Raw genomic sequence first — 25,253 nt, forward strand, 5'->3', positions numbered from 1 at the left:
CTTACACTAATTTTTAAAAATAATTATTTACTTAATTTTATTAATTATTAATATTGTTTTTTAAAATTTACACTCGCACTCACCAGAGAGTAAAAGATAGAGAGAGAGAGGGAAAGTGAGAAAACAAGTCACCAGGTCCAGGACTTGAACCATAGTCGGCAATGTGGGAGTCCAGCACCTTAACCTCCATGCCATCTACTGACCCCTCTTACACTAATTTTTTATAAGCAGTTGAACTCTGACAACTTATTTCTCCCACAGAACTATAATTACATATTTCCAGACAGTATATGATTGGACTTATATAAACATACATCCCCATTTATTAATTACATATAAAACAAATAATCAAATATCCAAGTATTATTACAGTTCAAAATGCATATAAAACATTAGATGTCTGATTATTAGAAGAAACATATTTTAGTTTTTGAAAGAGTGATTGGAAAGAGAAAGAAAAAAATTACAATCCAAACAAAAAATGTAGGTAAACAACTTCCAGTAAGTATGGAAAAAATTATAAGAATATCAGTAGTTTTATGATTAAGAATGGTTCTAGCTACAGCACTGAAGCATTTCTATCTTTAGAAAAAGCATAATAAACTGAAGAGTATATTTTACATATTCTGTACAAGGCAAAGGCAACATTTTACTGAAATTATTTAATAGCCTCCTCCCATTCTTTTTTAGGCTCTTCTTGCTAAGCTGCACCTTGGAATATAAATTTTTTAAAATTGTATTTAACTTTATTTATTTATTTATTTTAAATTGACCAGAGAGGGACTAAGTGAGAGAGAGAGAAAGGGAAAGTGAGAAAACAAGCTGCCAGGTTCAGGTGTCAGCCATGTGGGAGTCCAGTGCCCTTAACCTACACGCCACCTGCTGACTCCTGGATTATAAATACTAAATTAACCATAAGCCTTTTTTTGTCTTTGGCCTGGAGACATTAAAGATCTATACTTCTGTATAATGTAGATTTTCAAAATGGAGGCTTTTTATAACATCACAAATCTTAATATGTAAAGACATTAAGTGATCACCTTAACACGTTGTAGACATTTGCAAAAATCAGTGGTTAAGGAAATCTGGTGTATACTGGTATGAATGTGAGGAATGTAAATGGAGAGTGAGCAGACAACCACATGGGCCCTACTTTCAATGTTTGAAATGACTGAAGGAATAAAACACATAGGGTCTAGAGTATTGGTAGTTCCTGGGACTTCAGTTCTATATGACACTAAAAATACACAGGTATTACGCTAGGCATTTTGGCCTCTAATCTTTCTAAATTTCGTATATATTGATGGGATTTCAGGAAAGGTCAACTGGTACAATGATAAGCACATTTTAAATGCTAAAAAGTAAGAATCACTTGTGAAGTGTCCAAGTAGGTTGATTGTAACCCAAACACAGAGGCTGTAATTCCGTCAAGCTTTGCGGCCTCAAAAAACCACTTTCAGGAACCAGCAGTTAGCATAATGGCTATGTCACTGGACTCCCACGTAGTCGACCGCGGTTCATGTCCCAGACCCGATGGCTTGGAACTCATGCCGGGCGTGTGTGCATGCATGCCCAAGATCCCGAGAGGAGAATGGAGGAGAAGGGATTGCAGCGTGATCATCCTCCCTGGGGGGTGATTTCTTGCTTTCTGTCTCTGTGTCTCTGTCTGTCTGGCGAGTGCACGCGCCCTATAGCAAAAACCTCTCAAAAAAACAAACAAACAAACAAACAAAAAAATACTTTCAATAATACTCCAATGGAAACTTCACTAGACTTTTTCACTAAGCCAGCATATTGGCTTCTATGTATAACAACTTAAATCCTGTCTCAAGTTCTACTTCTAAGGTAATAGCATCTGGCACTTCAGCTTTATTGAATGCAACAGTTGTTTGTATGACCACTGGAGTCTTGTAAGTGCATCCCCCATTTTAGAACTATGCTTCTCCAACTATAGGAGTTGCTTGCTGTTAACAGCTCAGTACTGCTTTTGTCTTATGAAATGTACTGCATCTTCATATTTCATTCCACCTTCAGTTAATGCTAGGTCAACTAGCACTGGAACTGTCCTAAGGCCTGCAACAGAATAAGTAACAATGCAACAACCAGGTTCTTCACAAACTTCATTTTTACAAGGCCTAACCCGTTATCAGCAATCTGGTTGGATGGTGGTGCACCATCATCAAAAAGCCAATCAAGAACTTGGGTGCCTTCTTTCTCTACAAGAGTAGTGTCCTAAGTTGCTTCACATACTCTTACTATTGTTGAAACTTCTTAATTCCTCTATAAATTTGTTTAAAGTTGCACTGGTTGGATTGTGTGTAATAAAAAATCTCATGTTCTTGTATGGAGACTTCTACTGGAACTGTGAGGTTCATCCAAGCCCCGTTAATTTAGTTAAAAACCATTCAGTAAGTCTGCGAGAAAATTAAAAAACAAAACAAAACAAAACAAAAACCCTGAATACAGAAATGATGCAAAGAAACTGAAGTCTACTTCAATATACTCCAATATACTCCACTTAAATTCTCAGTGCTTTGAGTATGAAGTTGAAAGTAACCAGAAATGAAATGCACCTCCTAACAGGAAGCAATGATTCCTGAGTCCAGTAATACTGAGGCAATAGAAAGGCAGTTCAGCTTCTGTGTCCAGGTTAACCACACACAGAGGGGCTTTTGGTGGAGCAGCAATGAAATTCTACAGTTCACTTATCTGCATAGAAATTGTGCTGTGCCTGGCCCTGCAGAAACTCCACAGATGTGTGACCAAGAGCACCACAGAACTGAGGAATATGTTTACTCATTCAAGTTGTGACCTCACACAGCCAGTCCTGAGACAGTGGCTACCATGCAGTGAACAACTCTGAAAGGGCACATGGCCCTATTTACCAATCTTATAGGAGGAAAATAACTTTTTAGTTCTCATTCACAATTATTTTACTGAGAATGTGAGTATCTTGTATCATGTGTTTAAGAATCATGTTTAAGTATCATGTGTTTAAGAAGCATTGTGCTTTCTTTTTAGTGAAATATTTACCTTCTTAAGTCCACTTTTTCCCAAATTGGGCTATTTTTCTCTTACTGAGTTTTGAGAACTCTTTACATATTATAGATGTAAGCTCTCTAAATCCTTTATAGCAATATGACCATATGTCTCTTTGTTTTACATTTTGCAATTAATTAATACTTCTTTTATGTTACAAAATAGGTCATCTTTTTATGAATTCAGTTTGTAGAATACTTCAAATGGGCTATCCATCCTTGAAATTAAATTAAAATAAAGAAGTAAAGATTCTGCCATGTTTCCTTCTACTTTTCTAATGATTTCTCTTCTATGTTTAAATACTTAATCAGTTCAGAATTTATTTTGGTGAAGGATATGCACTAGATTTAACTTTTTAAATTTTCTTCTTTTTATTTTTTTCAAAAGTTTTTTGCCATAGGGTGTATGTACTCAACAGAGAGGACAAAAACAGAGAGACAGAGCAAGGAAAAGTGAGAAACCACTCCTTGGAGGGGATGGCCTAGCCACAGTCCCTTCTCTCTTATTCTCCTCTCAAGATTTTGGGTTTGCCACGCACACATAACTGGTGTAATTTTCAAGCCTCTGTGTTTGGGACTTGAACCATAGTCAGCCATGTGGGAAGTCAGTTGCCTTAACCACTACTACACCTGCTGGCCCCCACTAGATTTAATTTTTTCCAATGCTACTCATTTAATTTATTGAATATTTATAATACATCTTTTTTACACTTAGGTGTAATGTTATATTTATAGTATCTGATGGCCCCATATTTACTTGGATTTCTGGGTTTCTTATTCTGCACCACTGATCTGTCCTTCTGTGTGTTCTATGTTATTATATTTTAATTATAGCCATTTTGTAAGATATTTTAATGTCTGGTAGAAGACCTCTTTACTCTTATTTTTGAAATTTTGTTTTCTGAGTATACTTGTTTATATTCTAATGAATTTTAGAATCAGCCTGTCTAATTTAAATGAAAATTCTCTTTCTTTTAATTGGAATTGCTTTGATGATTTAGTTTAATTTACAAAGACATGACACCTTTCTGATGTTTAGACTTTCTACCATTTTTTAATCTAAGATTTAATCCATCCATTTATTTCTTTAGTGTCATTTTAAACTTTTCTTAAAAATTTAAAATCTTTAATTATTCTTGTCAAGTTTGTTTCCAGATATTATCTCTTTTATGATGCTATTGAATATTGCTTTCTTCTATTTTATTCTCTAACTTTGAAGCCTATTGAAGTCTTTTCCTAACTATTCAAGGGAAGTTATATATTTAATTTCAGGGTATTATCCCACCTGGTCACACTGACCTCAATGTTTTTTTTTTTGGAGAGGTTTTTGCTATAGGGCGTGTGTGCTCGCCAGAAAGACAGAGAGAGACAGAGAGACAGAAAGCGAGAAATCACCCCCCGGGGGGATGGCCACGCCGCAATCCCTTCTTCTCCTTTCTCCTCTGAGGATCTTGGGCATGCACGCACATGCACCCGGTGTGAGTTTAAGCCACTGGTTCCGGGACTTGAACCACGGTCAACTACATGGGAGTCCAGCGACATAGCTATTATGCTAAATGCTGGTCCCAACCTCAGAGGTTTTCATCAGATTATGTAAGTAGCCTTTTTTCTAACTGACATTCCTGGAGGAGATAATCTTGCTCCTGCCACCTTCCCCACTCAAGAAGGGTACAATTCTCTATTTGGTGCCCTCACTTTCTTGTGTTGTCTTCTGGAGAGATGACATATTAGAATCCTTTCCCTCATCTGTACTCAGTGGGTTTTTTGTCAGTCAACTAAAGGCCGCTCCTCCAAATGAGGTGGAGTACCATGATAGCAGTAGAAATGACACTATCTTCTTACCATACTGCAGTGAGGAAATGGGGGTTTCTGTGGTTGCTCTTCAGGGGTCAGCAGAGAAATCCTGGCGGCTGTGGGTAGTGATGCCAGTTATTTCTATGCATTATGACAACTGGAACTTAGTATGAATGGTATCAGATCACAAAGCTGGAAGGACTAGCCTCCTCATTTAAAGATGAGGATAATGAGGACCAGTGAACTCAGAGAAAAGACTATAAATAACATGCTTCAAGTGGCAGAGCCTTGGCCCTGACTCTGGGTCAGTTCCTCTTGAGATTTTGTCTTATACTTGGTTTCTCAGGACAAGACTTAGTTTTAGAGGGTTGGCAGAAATGGTATCTTAAAATATAGGACAGAGTTTTCAGACACTCTCTACTTTATTGATCTGACTTGTAGTATTTTATCCCTATGTTTTATTCTCGAAAGTCTCCTGGATGCATTAACACTTGTTCCCTCTAGTCATATTTCTCCCTCTCTATAGGGTGGTCTATATAGTTTAGTCTTTTTCTCCCTCTCTATAGGGTGGTCTATATAGTTTAGTCTTTTTCTGTGGTTTGATTATTGCTTTGTGTTTTGACGGAAGAGTTTCATACTTTAGTTTCAGTTCATCTCCCTTGTGGGTAATTAATTTTTGTCTTCTTGTATGGCTGTGGGTTCCAAATGGAAATACTGTTTTTGTTACAGGTGGACTCTGGGTCACCATCCAAGGCTCTGGTTTGGAAGATGTTAGCCTGGTGTTATTCGGATCTCAGTCTTGCGCTATCAACGTCACCACAAGCAATTCACAAAGAATCCGATGCAGAGTTCCACCTAGGGTAAGGGAAATCTTTTGGCACCCTCTTTCTGGGTGAGCGGCCATTATTAACATAAGGTTTTCAGTGAGTAATTTTGTGGAACTAGCATAATTGATATGAACATCTCATCAAGAATGTATGCTTTCATTATTTATATTGTCTATTTTGCTATAAAGTAGCAAACTAACCCCACCAGTGGAGCCTACAATTAACATCAATTCCTTTACAAAGAAGACACCAAGTAGTTTCAATCAACACTTTAAATTTTTTTTAGAGAGAGATTTTTGCTATAGAGTGTGTGTGTTCACCAGAGAGACAGAGACAAACAGAGACAGAGAAAGCAAGAAATAACCCACCCTCCCTCCCTACCGGGGGGATTGTCACACCACAATCTCTTCTCTTCCATTCTCCTCTCAGGATTTGGGGCATGCATACATATGCACCTGGTGTGAGTTTAAGCCACCGGGTCTGGGACTCAAACCATGGTTGACTACATGGGAGTCCAGTAACGTAACCATTATGTCACTTGCTGGTCCCACAATCAACACTCTTAATTGGTATTAGTGCCACAGAATAATTAATTTACCTAGCGCATATTCTGGGTGCTGGTTTCTTAAGCTTATATATCATGTAATCTCTTTTCTCTCTTAAGCAAACAACAAAGAACTTCGTTTTCACCAGTAATATTTTCGCAGTGTGGATGTCAATAATGGACCTTGTAGATTGCTGGTTCCTACAAAATAGGAACCTATTTTCCTAGTTATTCTCTACTGCTTTCTTTTCCGTTAGCGCTACTCATTGTCTATTAAGGGATTTGAGTCTAGACCCTGTCCTGGTGCTATTGGTAAAAGTCATACTCACAGCTACAGTTAACTTTCTATTTAGAGTTGCTTTTAGCTTCATCAGTGTTCCTAGCTTTCATCTCATCACGACCCCTAAATATGACTCTCAGAGTATGTTTTAAAATATTCTTTGGGGGCTGGCATGTAGCGTGGTGTTTAAGGGCACTGAACTCCCACATGACTGACTGTGGTTTGAGTCCTAGACCTGGCAGCTTGTTTTCTCACTTTCCCTCTCTATCACTCTCTTTCCCCTCTGGTCAGATTAATAAATTAAATGAACAAATTAAAAAACAAAGAATATTTTTTGATCAGGACCAGCAGATGGTATAATGGTTATGTCATTGGACTCCCATGTAGTCGACTGTGGTTCAAGTCCTGGACCCAGTGGCTTAAAACTCACACTGTGCATGTATGCGTGAGAGCTCAAAATTCCAGGAGAATGGAAGAGAAGTTATTTTGGTGTGGCCACCACTCTGGGGGGTGATTTCTTGCTTTTTGTCTCTCTGTCTGTCTCTCTCTGTTGAGCGCATGTGCTCTGTAGCAAAAATCTCTCTTTAAAGAATATTCTTTGATCACTGGATATGCATTTTTATCTCATTCAGTTTCTTTAAAAATTTTTTTGTTTATTTTTGAATATTTATTAAGTTTTATTTATTATTATTATTATTATTTTTAATCTGACCAGAGACACACATGGGGAAAGGGAGAGAAGGAAAGTGAGAAAACATGTTGCCAGGTCCAGGACTCAAATCGTGGTGTACCATGTGGGAATCCAGAGACTCAACCACCATGCCATCTGCTGGCCCCTCTCATTTAGCTTCTTAAATATTATTAAAAGCTAGCTAGTATTTGTAAGCTACTTGAAATTCCAGTGTACAGTTGAACTATAATTTGTTTAGCTATTCCCTCCTATTCGATACTTAGGTAATTTCTAAATTTTATCTATTGTGAACTTTAGCTTTGGTCATACTAGTAACTACATTTTGATAGCACATTTATTTTCTCAGGATAAGTTAATCTAATTCTAAATACTTTAATATATGTCATATCCCATTGTCTAAAATTCCTTTTCAGTTTATACTCCCATTGTCACTGTTCAAACGTCTGACTACTGACATTTGGGTCATTGCTGGCTATTGTCATTTTAATACAGATTTACTATCTTAAAAAAAAATTGCCAGATGGTGTGCACTCAAGAGTGGGAGAGAAAGAGAGAAAAAATGAGAAATCACTCCCCGTGGGGGATGATCATGATGCTTTCCCTTATCCTATGTTTCTCTCTTCTTTCAGAATTTTGGGCACACATATACATGTGTTTTCTCAATCTACCTAGTCTGAGATTCAAACTGTGCAGCTGGCTATGTGGGATCCCACCACCTTAACCACCACACCACTGACTGGTTCATATTTACCATTTTAATAGGTTAAGTTTATACTATTTAGATTTTCTTTTACTGGAGAGAATAAATATGAAGAAAACAAACTTTTAATTTTGACCAAAGTAATATATGCAAGAGTCAATAGGAAAATAATAAAACTATCATGCTCTCCTACTCTTCCCACTTCTTCAAGTATCCGTTTGTGAAATAACCATATAAAATTCTTTTGCATATAGGTACATTACTTTTTTTATTGCTAATAAATAAAAACATGTTTACTTTTTTTTTTTTTTTTTGGAGAGATTTTCACTGTAGGGCGCGTGCGCTCGCCAGACAGACAGAGAGAGACATAGAGACAGAAAGCGAGAAATCACCCCCCAGGGGGGATGGTCACACTGCAATCCCTTCTTCTCCATTCTCCTCTCGGGATCTTGGGCATGCATGCACACGCGCCCAGCGTGAGTTTTTTAAGCCACCGGGTCCGGGACACGAACCGCGGTCGACTACGTGGGAGTCCAGCAACATAGTCATTATGCTAACTGCTGTTTCCCCCAACATGTTTACATTATTATAACTTTATTTTTAAAGTATATTTTAAAACTTTTATTTTAATTTACATTTAATCACATATAACTTTACAATGTACAACATCGCTTTTTCCAGCATAAATACCATGCATATCAGTCAAGACAAAGACATCACTATACACATTGTCATCAGCAAATAACTTTTCACTTTGTTGTCAATTAAATTTATTTCCTTTTTTCTTTCCCTGCTCCCATCCTTCTTTCCCTCTCTTATCCACCCTTGTATTACCCCTATTGTTACCTTTACTATCTCTATATCTACAGTTGCCCTCCCTATTCCTATACATTCCAAACATTCAGTTTATGCTATAGAGTGCAGGCATTTGGTATATATTGAGTGGGGATGTACAGTCTGTCTTTCATAGTCTAGTTTACTTAGCACTAAGTCTTTGTCCACTTTGTATCAAATGCCAGGGGCTCTCTCTCTCTTTTTTTAATGACTGAGTAGTATTTCATAGAGTATATATGCCACATTTTTTCAATCCAATCATCTGTTTTTGCACATTTGGGTTGATTCCATGTCCTAGCAGTTGTAAATAATGCTGCAATAAACATGGATGTGTAAGTGTTTTCCACTGAAGGTTTTCTATTCTTTGGGTAAAGGATTTATAGGGTCGTATGGTAGTTCTACTTAAAGGTTTTGGAGGAGTCTCCATATCATTCTCCAAAGTGGTTTTACTAATTTGCATTCCCACCAACAGTGTAGGATTGTTCCCTTTCCACCACAGCCTCACCTGAACTTATCATTATTATTTTTTTTTAATTTTAACATTCTAAGTGGGATTAAGTGGTATCTCATTGTGGTTTAGATTTGCATCTCCCTTATAATAAGAGATGTTGAGCATGTTTTATGCTTTTTGGTTATTCATATCTCTTCTTCCGAGAATTGTCTGTTCAGCTCATTTTCTCATCTTTTAATTGGATTATTATTATCATTTGTATGTGTGTGTGTGTGCATGTGAATGTGTGTGGGTAAGATGCTTGAGTTCCCTGTATATTCTGCTTATTTTATCTGAGGTATAGTTTGAAAATATATTCTCTCATTCTGAGGGTTGTCTTCTCACTCTAATTATTTTATTTAGAAGCTTCTAAGCCTAATGTAGTCCCATTTGTCTATTTTAGAAACTATTGCCTGTGCTTTGGGGGTCTCCTTTAAGAAGCCATTGCCTACTCCAAGGTCTCTGAGAGTTTTTTGTGTGTTTTCCACCAGTAATTTTATAGTTTGAGGTTTTATGTTTAGATTCCATTTTGAGTTTATTATTGTTAGTGGTGAGAGATAAGGCTCCAGTTTTATTCTGCATGTGGATATCTAGTTCTCCCAGCACCACTTGCTGAAGAGATTTCCCTTTTTCCCCAGTAGATTGTCTTGTGCCCTTTGTCAAGGATCAGCTGGCTGTATGTTTTGGGGTTTATTTGGTGGTTCTCAATTCTGTTCCATTGGTATTACCTGTCTGTTTTTGTGCCCAGCCATGCTGTTTTAATTATCACAGCTTTGTAATATGTTTTGAGGTAAGGAAGTAAGTTGCTTCCTACTTTATTCCCCTTGAAGTATATTGCTTGATGATATGGTGACTTTTATTATTTTCTTTTCTATTTTTGTGAGGAATGTCTCTGGTAATTTGCTTTGAATTGAATTGAAAAGTAATTTTTTTGGAGAGGTTTTTGCTATAGGGCGTATGCACTCATGAGAAAGACAGAGAGAGACAGAGAGACAGAAAGTGAGAAATCACCCCCCCCCCAGGGGGGGCAATGGCTATGTTGCAATCCCTTCTCCTCCATCCTCCACTCAGGATCTTGGGCATGCATGCTCACACACCCAGCATGAGTTTAAGACACCAGGTCTGGGACTTGAACTGCAGTTGACTACATAGGAGTCCAGTGCCATAGCCATTATGTCAACTGCTGGTCCCAGAACTGAATTGAATTTGTAGATTAATTTGGATAGAATTGACATCTTGATTATACTAATTCTTCCAATCCAGGAACATGGGATTTTTTCCACTTTTTTAAAGATTTGTGTGTGTGTGTGTGTGTGTGTGTGTGTGTGTGTGTGTTTTATAGTTTTCCTTGTAGAGATCTTTGATGTCTTTGGTAAGGTTTATTCCTAGATACATTACTTGTTTTGTGGCTATTGTAAATGAGATTGCTTTTTTAAATTCTGTTTCAGTATTCCCATTGTTGGTGTATAAAAATGCTATGGATTTTTGTATGCTGATTTTGTATCCTGCCACTTTACTATATTTGTTTATCACTTCCAAGATTTTTTTTGTGGATTATTTTGGATTTTCTATGTATATCATCATATAATGTGCAAATAGAGATAATTTTACTTCTTCTTTTCCTATTCGGTTGCCTTTTATTTGACTCTCTTGTCTAATTGAATTGGTTAGAACTTTCAGTACTATGCTAAAAAGGAGTGGAGAAAGTGGGCAGCTTTTCTTGTTCCAGTTTTATGTATGAATTTTCTGCTCAAATCTTTATTATTTCTTTCTCCTGCAATTTTTTGTTGTTGTTTATTCAGTTTCCTGAGTTGTGTCTTTAAATTATTTATTTGCTACATTTCTGCTTTTATCTTCTGCAATTAGTTCATAGCTCTAATTACTATGAACTTTCCTCTTAAGACTGCCTTTGCTGTGTCTTATAGATTATAAACACTTGCTTTTTTGTTATTATTGGTTTCTACGAAACTTTTTATTTCAATCTTAATTTCTTCTATAGTTCTGGTCATTGAGGAGTAGGTTGTTTAGTTTTCATGGGTTATGTATTTTCGAGGGCTCTTTCTGTAGTTGATTTCAAGTTTGATTATATCATGGTTGGAAAAGAGGCTGGATATAGTTTCTACACACTTGAATTTGTAAAGGCTCATTTTGTGCCCTATCATGTGGTTAATCTTTGAAAATATTCCATGTGGGGGTGAGAAAAATGTATATTTGTGGTAGTTGGGAGGACTATTCTGCAGATGTTTGTCAAATCCATTTTATGTATGGTATCACTTAGATCTTCTATCGTTTTGTTTATTTATTTATTTATTTTTGTCTAGATGATCTGTCCAGAGGAGAAAGTGAGGTTCTGAGATCCCCTACAGATATTACGTTGCAGTCTCTATCTCCCTTGAGGTCCAACAGTCTCTCTTTGATGTATTTAGGTGCTCCTGTGTTGGGTGTATAGATAGTTACAAGTGTTATATCTTTTTGGTGAACAAGTCCTTTTGTTACTATATAATGTCCTTTGTCTCTTCTTACATTTTTCATCTTGAAGTCTATTATGCCTGATATCAATATCACAACTCCAGCCTTATTTTGGTTTCTATTTGCATGGGATATTTTTTCTAGCCCTTCACTTTCAGTCTATGTACATCCTTTTCAGTGAGGTGTGTTTTCTGTAAGCAACATATAGATGGCATCTGTTTTTGTATCCATTCAGCCAGTTTGTGTCTTTTAATGAGAGAATTCAATCCATTAACATTCAGTGTTATTACTGATATTTGTGAACTTATTTTGGTAGCTGTCATTTTGGTAGCTATTTTCTCAGTAGTTCTTTGTTCTCTTATTTCTGTTTGTTTCTCTTTAGTTATCCTGATACAATACTCCCTTTGGTTCTTCCATAGAGCTGGTCTAGTATTGATGAGTTCTTCCAGTTTTTGTTTATCTTAGAGTACTTTTATTTGTTCTTCCCATTTGAAAGATAATCTTACTGGGTATAGTATTCTTGGTTGAAACTGTTTTTCTTTTAATGTTTTGAATATATCTTGCCATTTTTTCCTTGCCTACATTGTTTCAGGTGAGAGATCTGATTTTAGCCTAATGGGGTAACCTTTATAAGTAACTTGATGTTTTTCCCTTGCCAGTTTTAGAATATTGTCTTCGTCTTTAATTTTTACCAATCTGGCGATGGTGTACTGGGGGGAGGATCTTTTTGTGTTAATCCTATTGGCATCCTTTTTATTTCCAGGGTCTGAATTTCTCCATATTTCTCTATATTTGGAAAATTTTCAGATGGTATTTTATGAAAGAGGTTTTCCATGCCTTTAGCAAAGTCTTGACTTTCTAGAATACCCATTATATGAAAGTTTGGGCATTTTATGGTGAAAATCTCAAATGTTGTCCTCATTTTAAAAATCTTTCTTCCTATTAACATGGTATATTACATTTATGGTTTTGCATATGTTGAACCACCCTTACATCCCTGAATAAATCCCACCCGGTTGTGGTGAATAACCTTTTTTTATATGCTGTTGAATACGGTTAGCAAGTATCTTGTTGATAATTTTTATATCTATATTATCAGAGATATAGGTCTGTGGTTTTTCTTTTTTTGTTGTATCCTTATTCATTCTGGGAATGAGGGTAATGGAGGCTTCAAAGAAGTGAATTTGGAAGGGTTCCTTCCTTTTGGGTCTCTAGAAACAATATGAATAGAATGGGGGTTACCTCGTCTTTAAAAGTTTTGTAAAATTCAGCAGTGAAGCCATCAGGACCTGGACTTTTCTTTGTTTGGAGGTTATTTATTACTGATTCCATTTCATTCCTTGTTATAGGTATATTCAGGCTTTCTATGTCCTCCTGAGTCAATCTTGGTAGATTATATGCCCAGGAACTTGTCCATCTCATTCAGGTTTTCTTTGTTGGCATATAGTCGCTCTAGTATCCTCTAATGAGGTTTTGTATTTCTATTATGTTTGTTGTAATGTTGCCTGATTCATTGCGAATTTGATGTATCTGGTTCCTTTCTCTCTTCTTAATTAGTCTAGCTAATGGTGTGTCAATCTTGTTTATCTTTTCAAATAAGCAGCATTTGCTCTCATTTTCTGTACAATTCACTTATTTTCTATTTCATTTATTTCTGCTTAAATCTTTATTTCTTTTATCCTGGCTTTTTTTTTTTTAATTTATTTTTCTGTTGTTGTTTTTCTAGTTCTCCAAGGCATGATGTTAGGTTGTATATTTGCCACCTTTCCATCTTTTTCTTGTGCGCACCAATTGCTATGAGCTTCCCTCTTATAACTGCTTTTGCAGTGTCCCATAAATTATGGAAACTTGTGTATTCAAAATAATTTGTTTCCATAATCTTTTGATTTCAGTCTTGATCTCTTCAGTAGTCATGAAGTCATTCAAAGTAGGTTATTTAGTTTCCATGTATTTGTGTCTTTTTGAGGGTTTTTCCTGAGATTAATATCAAGTTTAATTCCATTATAGTCAGAGAAGATGCTGGACATAGTTTCTATGCCTTTGGCTGGTTTTTACACTATCATGTGGTCAATCTTTGAGAGAGTACCATGCAGGGATGAGAAAAATGTATATTTTGTGTTTTTTTTTTTTGAGTAGAAATATCTATAGATGTCTGTCAAGTCCATCTGATTTATGGTATCATTTAGGTCCAGAATCTCTGCTTATTTTTCTGTCTCATTGACCTGTCTAAAGGAGATAATGGGTGTTGAGATGCCCAACAATTATTGCATTACAGTCTATCTTCCCTTTTAGATCTAGCAGTCTTTACTTTAAATATTTGGGTGCTCCTGAGTTTGGTGCATAGATATTTATAAGCATTATATCTTCTTGGTGAATTAGTCCTCTTTCTACTATATAATGCCTTTTTTTTTTTTTGTATCTTCTTACGGTTTTTGTCTTAAAGTCTTTTGTCCAAAATCAGTATAGCAACTCCTGTTCTTTTTTTGGGTTTTCATTTGGATGGAATACCTTTTTCCAGCCCTTCCCTTTTAGTTTATGTATGTCTTTACCCATGAGATGAATTTCTTGTAGACAGCAGATGGAGGGTTTCTGATTTTAAATCCATTCATCTAGTCTTTGTCTCTTGAACTGAGAATTTAATCCATTAACATTCAATGTTATTATCATTATTTCCAGACTTGTCCCTACCATTAAGTTGGCCATATTCTCGGTTGTTTTTTGTTCTGTTATTGCTGTCTACCTGTATTTAGTTACCTTGGTATAGTACTCCTTTCCAAATTTCTTGAAGAGCTGGTCTGGAGTTGGTAAATTCTTTCAGGTTTTGTTTATCTGAGAATGTTTTTAATCTTCTTTTCCCATATGAATGATAATCTTGCTGGGTATAGTGTTCTTGGTTGAAATTGCTTTTCATTTAGCACTTTAAATATATTTTCACATTCTTTCCTTCCTTGTATTGTATCTGATGAGAGGTCTGGTGTTAGCCTGATGGGATAGCCTTTGTAAGTGATTTGACATTTCTCTCTTGCCAATCTTAGTGTCTTGTCTTCGTGGTTTTGGCCAGTCTAGCTATGATGTCCTGTGGAGAGGATCTTCTCAGATTGATTTTACTTGGGGTTCTTTGTAATTCTTGGGTCTGGATGTTTGAGTACCTCTCTAGACTTGGAAAGTTTTCTTCCAGAATTTCATGGACTAGATTATTAATGCCCTTAGTTTTTTCACCTTCTGGGATACCAATTATTCAGATGTTTGTGTGTTTCATGGTATCTAGTATTTCTCACATAGTATCCTCAGTTTTGTAGTCTATTTTCTCAGTATTTTTGATTATTTTTTTCTAGGTCAGAGGTTTTGTCTTCTACTCCCAAGATTCAATCTTCTGCATGCTCTAACCTGTTTTTAATATTTTTGAGGGAGATTATGATTTCCTGCATTATTACATTCATATCTAACAGTTCTATTTGGATCTTTTTTTGGTGTCCAATTATTCTTTTATATCAAAGTAGGACTTCCTCATATCTTGGAGCTCAATATCTCTTTTCTCTTGCATCTCATAGAGTTTTGTTACCATAAATATTCTAAATTCTTTTTCTGACTTTTTGGTAATATCCTCTAAATTTTCTCTACTTGGAGATGAGTTACAGTATTCCCTTGCTGGAGATGCATTACTTGATTCTCTCATCTTTGAGGCCCTTCTCTGATTTTTAGTCATTTGGCTAATTTGTTGGAGAAGGATTCTGTGACTGTGAGTGTGTATTTCCTTTACCATGAAATAATTTTTTGCTATTTTCTCCCCAGTGTCCTCCAGTGTAGGAATCACAGGATAAGTTTTGCAATCAGATTTATGAAGGGGAATTTCACTCTTTTGCAGCAACTACAGTGAAGAGCAAAGAATTCTTTAAAACTTACTATGTTCAGATGTTTAGCTACTATGCACCTAGTCTTCTCTAGGCAGTAAGTAAGGGCTGAGCCATAAGAAAGGAAAGTAAGGAAAAAGAAAAATAAAGTAAGGAATAGAAATAGAAAGAAAAAGCAAAGAAAAAGGAAAGAAGGAAAGAACTAGAACAAAAACAGGAGGAAAAATCAGAAATCACATGGTAGATAATGAAATTGGTTTAAAAATAGAAAACTGCATGGCATGCTCTGTTAAGGGCCAACACAGTCAGAGGTGGAGTTGCCTGGATATTTTCTGTCCTAGTTGAGGGAAGAGGAGACAAATTAACAAGAAAAAGGCACAAATGAGGAAGAAAGCTGTTTTTTAAAAAAGAGAAAATGAAAAAGAAGTTAGAAGGTACAGGGAAGAACAAGAGGGACAAGGACACTTGCCTATCTGGCTAGCACTGGGGTCTGGAAGGAGGAGACTCTAGCTGGGGGTGGTGGTGGTGCCTCACAGCCATGAAGCTGAACCTAGAGGGCCAACACAGTCAGAGGTAGAGTTGCCTGGATGTTTCTGTCCTAGTTGAGGGAAGAGCTTTCTAGGATTATTCTACAGGTTTGTATCCTAGTACTTCCTTTGATTGCTCTCCTGAGTAGATTCACTATTTCTTGGAGTTCATATCTTCTTATTTTGAATATTATTTTATGAAATCTTAATTTTAAGAAATGTCCTATGAAAGAATATGTGGGAATGAAAATTTCTGAGCATATACATGTCTGAAAGTACTCTTTCACTTGATAGATAGTTTAGCTAGGCATAGATATTTATTTGAAATTGCCATATTTGGCAGAAACAATTGGTATGTTAATTGAAAAAGCATTCTTATTTAGCCCTTAAAGAAGGTCCTTCTGCATCTTTTAAACACTGCACCTGCCTCGTCCAAGCAACTGTCACTGTGTGTCTGTGTGTGTATGTGAGTGACTGTGTGAAGGAGAGAGAGAGAGAAAAGCAGAGAGAGAGATTTGATGGTAGCAAATATACCATTTAAAAGCAACTTTTTTTTTTTTTTTGGAGAGGTTTTTGCTAGAGGGCGCGTGCGCTCGCCAGACAGACATAGAGACAGAAAGTGAGAAATCACCCCCGAGAGGGGATGGTCACTCCGCAATCCCTTCTCCTCCATTCTCCTCTCGAGATCTTGGGCACACACGCACACGTGCTCGGCGTGAGTTTTAAGCCACCGGGTCTGGGACGAGAACCGCGGTCGACAACGTGGGAATCCAGCGACATAGCCATTACGCTAAATGCTGGTTCCCTAAAAGCAACTTTCTTGAAATTGACTTTTTAAGCTAATACTTTATGGACTTCTCTTCCCTTGAGTCAATCTTATTTAGTAAGGTTTGATCTTAAAAATTGATTTTTTTCAGGGAAAAGATGGACACATTGTGAATGTGACTGTAATCAGTGAAGATTATTCTGGAGTTCTTCCCAGAGCATTTACTTATGACTCCTCTTTAAATCCAATGATTGTGTCTCTGAGCAGAAACAGAAGCAACATAGCAGGTAAAATAAGCAATATAACACGATCTCTTTTTTTAGAGCAATGATCTTATAAAAGAGACAATAGAAGTCCTATGAATTGTACTTTATTTTGGATGGAATTTTTTTCTCTGAAAATTAGGAAGCTTTATTTGTGTGAGCTATTACTGAATCAGTCTTCTTATATCTGTTTTTCCCTCTGTAAAATTGAATCCATTTTCATCATGCAAATAATGTGATAATTGGGAGTTCAATAAATACTTACTGAGCATCTATATATTACCAATAATAATGTCACAGATATATAATATACTTTAATTTAATCCTTGTCACCAGATTACAATTATTAGCCTCATATTACATTGTAAGGAAACTGGAGCAGTGACCATAAGTAACTTGTCTAAGATAACACCTTTAGTAAGTAATGTTTAAAACATTATTTATTTTTATTAATTATTATTATTATTTTTAAATTTGCTATAGAGCACAAGTGCTCATAAGAGAGAGAGAGAGAGAGAGAGAGAGAGAGAGAGAGAGGGAGAGAGAGAGGGAGAGGAAGAGAGAGAAGGAAAGTAAGAAAGCAAGTTGCCAAGTCTGGTACTCCAACTGTGATTGACCACATGGGAATCTGTGCTGCAACCACTACTCCATCAGCTAGCCCCTAGAGCTCATATTTGAACTAGAAGTCTGCTTGCAGACCCTAAGCACTTAGCTACTTACAGATGATTATAAAATATCTTTTTTTTTGGCATCAAGTTCTATTATAGCAGCTGTTTCATATAATTAGGGAATAGGGAGTTCTAATTAACCAAGAATTATTGTTCCTTGAAACATACTGCTAGGGGACAGCAAAAAGTAAATTGAAAGGGGTCAAACGATGGCACAATGGTAAAATAAAAGTGATGTTCTGTGAGGTAAAACCGTATGGAAAGGCTTCTGGAGACCTACCTGAGCATGCCAGCCACTTGCTTTCCCATGATCTGAGGCTGGCAGAGGCTGGGTGTGGATCATGGCATTGAGACATGGTTGGAGTCCTTTGTCTCTGTCTGACTCTCCTGCTAATGGAAAAAATGAGTAAGTAAACTTAAAAAAAGTTCATGGGAAAAGTAAAATTAAAGTATAAATTTCTTTTGGTGCAAAACCTTTGAAATCTATAGATAATTTTTTTATAAAGTGCATTTTTCATGAACTTTTTGAAGACCCTGTGTGTATAAAAAGAATGGATTTTTTTTCAACATCAGCCACATGAAATAATTGAATATTTCTTTGATAATGCAGATGATATGACGGGATGGAATTAAAACAGTTTATATTATATCATATCTTATAGGTACAAAAAAGTATAGGAAACACCCATTTCTGAGTAATTGAATGCCAGGCAAGAGTTTATGGCAGCCATACCTAAGGGTTTATTATAAAAAGACCATCATATTTCCCAGTGAAAAAATTCCTAACTCAATTTATCTGGTACTATTTTCATTTTACCATAGCTCAAGAGTACATAAATAAAGGGAAGTGTCCTTTAGCTTCTCAATATTACTCAGCTCAGATAGTACAGAAGAAGAATTTGTTGCCTTCGGCAACCAAAGTGTGTAAAATTCCTTAGTGGTACAGATTCTTTCCAATGTGGTAGAAAGGGAGGAGGGAGTTCCATGTTATTATTCAGATTTCAGTGATTTTTGGCTTTTAATAAAATTTCTTACCTAAATTGAAAATAATAAGTACATTTCATCAATGCCTCGAAGGCACCTAGGATTAGCTTGACAATTAACCAAGAGCCCAGGAAGTTTATGTTATTGATATAATGTAATACTTTTTTTTTTCAGAACTTAAACTTGTGTTTAAATCTTTCTAAGGGAAGGATAAAGAACATGTTATAAAATACACATAGTGTGATAGTCTATTGGAAGAGTCTTTTTTAAAATTTAAAAAAATAATTATTTACTTGAATTTATTTATTGTTATTTTTTAATTTGCCCAGAGATAGACAAAAAGAGAAAGGGAAAGGGAGAAAGCAAGCTGCCATGTCCAAGACTTGAACCACAGTTGGCTATGTGGGAGTCCAGCACCTTCACCATCACACCACCTGCCTGTTCCCAGGAAGGTCTTTTTTAAGTTGAAGTGCTACACATTCCAACCAGGGGATGATGTTGACAATGACAGTAAAGTCATGGGAGAAAAAATGGGAGAAAAAGAGAAGGAACAGGAGGAGGTGGAGAAAGACTTTGATGTGCAGGATCATTGGTGTGTTTTGTCTGTCAGGAAGAACTGGATCTGAGTGAGTCCCCGTGCAATCACTTTTTTTAAAGAGAAATTTTTGACAAATGAAGTCTAACAGGGGTTAACCAGGAAGGGTGTAAGGAGCTCCGCTCTGCAACATGGGAAGACAGCATTTATAAACAGAAAATGGAAGTGCAGTACAGAAACGACCTGATTGGTTATAGCTTGGTGTTTGCCTTATTAAAACCTCATCAGTCTGCAGCCTGTGAATGGCTAAAGCTCTGCGGCTGAGACTGGCTGAGACTCGGCTAGTTGTTACAAAGAAATATATTCCCAGTTAGGACTTCGGTTTGTTCACATACTAAGTTAGGTTGAAGTTCCTTATATAAGGTACTCAAGGTACGGAGGCAACCTCAGGCCAAATTTAGTCTAATTTAATACTCCTTGGACAAGACATTTAACATCCTTTATCTTTAGTTTCTACATTCATAAGGTGGGGATAATTTTTTTCAAGGTAATCTTGAAAATTGGAGATAAAGCAGGTAAAAATACCCAGTCCAGGAACTGACAATAAATAAATGCTTTGCCAAAGTGAATACTATCTTTCTGCCAGATACTGAGTGTTTCATAAATGAGCCAAAGTGGAACTCTGCTGATTGGCCCTTTTTGGATTACTTCTTCATAGCAACACAGCACTGGTTAGCGCAAAAGCCCACTGATGCCAAATTCAAGTGTTTACCCATCCAACTGTGTAAATATCAGCAACATAAGCATATTTTTAGACATTTAGAGCTGTCTGCTTTGTGTTCCTGTCGAATTGCACTCAGCCCCAGCCAGTCATAGGTGAGGTAAATCCTGGGGCTAACCATAGAGGACCCTAAACCACTGATGCTCTTCTGAGCTCTCTGACCCAAAGTCACCCACCAGAGCAACATCATCTAGGCACACAAGCACCCTCTCTGATCTTCGTCTCTCCTGGTGGACCCTTGCCATTTACTCTTTTTTTTTGAGAGGTTTTTCGCTATAGGGTGCGTGCGCTCGCCGGAAAGACAGATAGAGAGATAGAAAGTGAGAAATCACCCCCCAGGGGGGATGGCCACACCGCAATCCTTTCACCTCCATTCTCCTCCGGGGATCTTGGGCATGCACGCACACGTGCCCGGCATGAGTTTAAGCCGCTGGGTCTGGGATTCAAACCGCTGTCGACTACATGGGAGTACAGCGACATAGCCATTACGTTAACTGCTGGTCCCGCTTGCCATTTACTCTTCTGAGTGGTGTTCCTATACTGTTGCTTCTGGAAGGTCTAAAGCTATGAGACTTCTTCCTAGGTGAACCCATCAAAGACCACCCAAATAAAGCTCGTTTTGTGCTACTGCCACCTGCTGGTTGTTTTTTTTTTCTTGATCAGTCCTTCCTCAAATCCCTTGGACTCACTGTACTGAAGGTTCCGACTTGGTTGTAGAGATTAGGAAGACATGAAAAAATAAAGAGAATGTGGAGTGACAAAGAAAATGAAGTTTATTGGGACCTTTTAGTGTGTGCTACTATACCTGATGCTTTAGCAGGTCATCTAATTTAATCTTTATAACAAACCACATACGATGGGCTTTATTAGCATCTTATTGATGAAAAATCCGTGAGTTAGAGAGCCCAAAGTCACAGAGGTAGTTAGATGGCAGATCAAGAATTTTAATGCAGATTCACAGTCTTCCCACCATGTCACATCCCTCTTCTTTTTTTATTTCTCTTTTTAAAATTTGCCAGGGGGCTCCTACACTCACTGAAGTAGGGGGGAAGTGGGGAGTGAGGAGGTATTGGGCGGAGAGACAGAGAGAAAGCACTTCCTATGGGGATAAGTCTCATCACAATCCATTCTCAATTTCTCTCTCCTTTTTGGATTTTGGGCATGACTACATATCTGCTGGTATGTTTTTCAAGCTGTAGGGTCCAGGACTCAAACAGCACAGTTGGCTGTATAGGATCCAGATGCCTTAATCACCACATTACTGGTCAACCTTACTTTTTTCTTTTGAGCAACCTCTTTCTCTTCCTCATCTTATTGGCTTCAGCACTCTACAAATGTCAGGTCTATTGCAGATCTCAAATGTTAGCATGATTTTAGAGATAACTATTTATTTAGCTCATACTGTGGGCACATTGAGGCACAGGAAAGGTAAATGCATTGTTTCTGTTTCTGCTTTTGCATTCTTGATTTTTGGCCCTCACTTAGACACTATTAGTCTACAGACTAGGTTTCCCTTCCCTTATATTTTTATTTTATAGTATAGACTAGAAGAATAGCTACAATCATATCCTTTGCTTAGAAACCTTTGGAGAGAGCTGCAGGTAGTGTGGAGCGTAAGGTAGCTGGATCCCACATAGCCAATTTCACAGTTCGAGTCCCAGACCTAGAGGTTTGAAAATCATGCCAGATGCATGCAAGAAGAGAATGGAGAAGGGATAGTGACATGGCTGTCTCCCCAAGGGATGATTTCTCACTCTCTCTCTGTCTCTGTCTCTCTCTCTCTCCAGCTAGTGCACAAGCCCTATAGCAAAAACTAAAAAAAAAAGTCTTTAGAGATTTCCACAGAATTATAAGTTTCCTCTTCTCTGTATCTTTTTCTTTCAAATTGAATTTCAAGTACCATCTTGCCCATAACGCCTTTCTTGATGTTCAGAATATTACTTTGATTTGAATAGTCTGACTGCTTATTGTCGTATCTCTTCTACTTTATCTTCTAATAAAGCTATTTGGTCACTCATTTGATTACCTCTGACATCTCTTTGAAGGCAGGGTCTATCTGATTTATTTTTGTGCCCTTGTGACATCTTCCTCATGATATTCGATAAATATTTGCATCGAAGGGAATTGAAGTATTCATAGTATACACAACATTTTAGTAGAGTTGCCAATTAAACTAAAAAGCTACTGAAATATAAGACAGAGTTCTGGGCTTTTCTATTAATTGACTTGTCTTTTAATTAGAATATGTATCTGAGGCCACAAAACCACATTAGAGAGGTTAATAGCTTTTTCTCCACACAGGAGGTGAGACCCTTTTCATTGGAATGGAGCAGCTGGTCAACTACACAGATTTGGCTGTGGAAGTTCACATCCAGGATACCTTGGCTTGGGTTCATGCACTGACAGCTCAGGGCCTGGAGGTGCTGCTGCCGCCACAGCCTGCAGGCCTCCACAGAATTTCAGTCTCCATTAATGGGTTCAGCATTTGCTCACAAGGGTGAGGTGCCATTTATTTTATATCTGTTGATGATCTAGTGATTCTGTTAGAGAATTTTAGTTTTGAGGGTTTTTTTTTTTTTCTTTTTCCTTCTGAAATTAGAAAGATGTGAGCATTGTAACATTTGAACAAATCTTGGAGCTGCTACGGGCAGTTCACTCCCAATACTGATGCTGCAGAAATTTTTGGCTTAGTAGTTGGAAAAAGGGGAACTTCCTGGAACTTGGTTGGGGTGGGGTGGGGATCTGTATATGAAGGGAAAAGTCTGTGTTGTAGACTTACTAAGATTGTATCTTGGGCTTCAAAAAAAATGTTATAATAATTGCAAAAGCCATGGCCCCTTATCTCACTCCTTGTGCTGAAGTCCCCCTGTCTGGTATTTCTCCAGAAGTTTTCTCTTCCAGTTCTGGAAAGTAGTTGAACCACATGGTACTGGTGACAGCACACCATTCTGGCTGGGTCAATATGCCACACTTATCTTCCCCACCATTTCTTTCTTCTTTATTAGGCAGTTGTTTGCACTTGTTCTCCTTCACTACTTCCTTTCTCTCTTCTCCCCCATACATATTAGCTCTTCCACATCTTACTTGTTCTTTTCTCTGCTTCTAGCTCTCCTAGTTTTTTCCTCAAAATTTCCCTATCTTTTGTAGGGTCGATCTCCACATTCAGTACATCACAGAAGTTTTCAGCATTGAGCCTTGTTGTGGGTCCCTTCTGGGTGAGTGGCTCTGATGTAATTGCTATCACTTAACCAGCTAGTCTATTCACTGAATATTCAGATTATGTTCCTGGATTAATTTGCCAGTGAAGCCAGAGACAGGAGCAGGAGGGAGAGGTTTCCTTAGGCTCCAGAAACTCTGGTGTACTTTAAAGGGTGTGAAAATTCATTGATTCCTTAGCCCAGTAAACACAGGAAATTAAAGAATTTTTATGAAAAGGAGATGTACCTATCCCCCCCACCCCAATGGAAAGGCTGAAACATGTTATGGTTACTACTTCTGAGCAGATACTAGGAAAATCAGGGAAGCATTTCTTGCATTAGTCTTTTAGGTACTGCATATGCAAGGAGAGGGAAAGTGAGCCTTCAGAGTCTTCAGTTTCCCCAGGGATGTAAATGAAGAAACCAGAAACAGAAACTCAAATACGCATGGGAAATGTAAGGATAAGACAAAAAGAGCAATTCCTAAAACTATTCATTCTCAGAAAAAATTAGAAACTATATATTGCATATGAATAATGATTGTGATAGTGTATGAAATAGCACATTATCCTTTTGAGTACAGTAGAATTCTTTTTTTCTTTTTAATCTTGTTTGGTTGTGAATGTACTGTGAAATAGTTACTCCTCTGTAGAATTCATTTTAAAGTTGCTTGATTGTAACACAGATTTGGTTATGATATGATATATATGGTAATGTTTGCTCTTTGATTGTTTTACAGCAAGAACGGAAGAAAATGTCTGTGAATATAGCATCAAATTCACTAGCATGATTCAATGGCTTTTGATATGCCATATATATTGATATATGACATAAATTATATGTGATATGACACCTATGACATATAATATATATATGATACAAAACAGCTTATAGAATATATAGTACATATTAGAAATATAATATATGGAACATGAGACTATTATATAGCATAATAGACAAGTAGATGACTTTATTGAGTTTGATTTTTCATTAGTGTATACAATACTTTGAATGTATATAGAACAGTATACATGTACTCTACATAATAATACATAGACTAATATGTCAGATAAAATAGTCGATGACAAGACTAAGGAATTTGATTTTTATTAGTGTGAAGTTGAATATATAAATATATATATATATATGTATGCTTTATATACATAATAACATATAGAATAACATAGACTATTATGTGAGACAATATAGTGATGATGAGAAACTGTCAAGTAATTTGATTTTTCATTAGTATAAATTGATTGCAATAGTAGCTTCTAGGATACAAAGATACTTGAAAAATTTGTTTTAAATATGATTCCTGTTCAAATGATCACAAATTTAACATTGGTGGAAACATGAAATAATCCAAGTTTTAATAACAGGTATTTCACCTTCTACTTAATTGTACTGGGTCTTGCATGGGAGTTGTGAGTTCCTCATTTCAAATATCAGCTTTAAAAAAGTTTTTTTTTCACTATGGTACACTCTAGGTGGAACCGTCCTCAGCATCTCAGGAATAGGGTTTAGCAGAGACCTGGCTTCAGTCTGGGTACTCTTAGGCAACCAATCCTGTGTGGTCATGAATGTAACAGAGGAGAGCATTCTCTGCGAGACCCCACCTGCCCCTACATGTACTCTACATAATAATACATAGACTAATATGTCAGATAAAATAGTCGATGACAAGACTAAGGAATTTGATTTTTATTAGTGTGAAGTTGAATATATAAATATATATATATGTATGCTTTATATACATAATAACATATAGAATAACATAGACTATTATGTGAGACAATATAGTGATGATGAGAAACTGTCAAGTAATTTGATTTTTCATTAGTATAAATTGATTGCAATAGTAGCTTCTAGGATACAAAGATACTTGAAAAATTTGTTTTAAATATGATTCCTGTTCAAATGATCACAAATTTAACATTGGTGGAAACATGAAATAATCCAAGTTTTAATAACAGGTATTTCACCTTCTACTTAATTGTACTGGGTCTTGCAT

The 25,253-nt window shown here is 36.7% G+C and overlaps 1 protein-coding gene and 1 pseudogene across 1 annotated transcript in view; one reads left to right on the top strand and one right to left on the bottom strand.

The window, feature by feature from the left end:
• PKHD1 (PKHD1 ciliary IPT domain containing fibrocystin/polyductin) overlaps positions 1–25,253 on the top strand; it is a 578,800-nt gene that overhangs the window by 59,634 nt on the left and 493,913 nt on the right. The window contains exons 28-31 of the mRNA XM_006170441.3: positions 5,562–5,692; positions 16,963–17,098; positions 22,344–22,539; positions 23,190–23,257. Coding sequence (XP_006170503.1) covers positions 5,562–5,692; positions 16,963–17,098; positions 22,344–22,539; positions 23,190–23,257 — 531 coding nt within the window. The remainder of the gene's footprint in view (positions 1–5,561; positions 5,693–16,962; positions 17,099–22,343; positions 22,540–23,189; positions 23,258–25,253) is intronic.
• LOC102491332 (protein tyrosine phosphatase type IVA 1 pseudogene) lies at positions 1,870–2,375 on the bottom strand (annotated as a pseudogene).

Source organism: Tupaia chinensis, unplaced genomic scaffold, assembly GCF_000334495.1.
Source record: "Tupaia chinensis unplaced genomic scaffold, TupChi_1.0 Scaffold148470_1, whole genome shotgun sequence".
Lineage (NCBI taxonomy): Eukaryota > Metazoa > Chordata > Mammalia > Scandentia > Tupaiidae > Tupaia > Tupaia belangeri.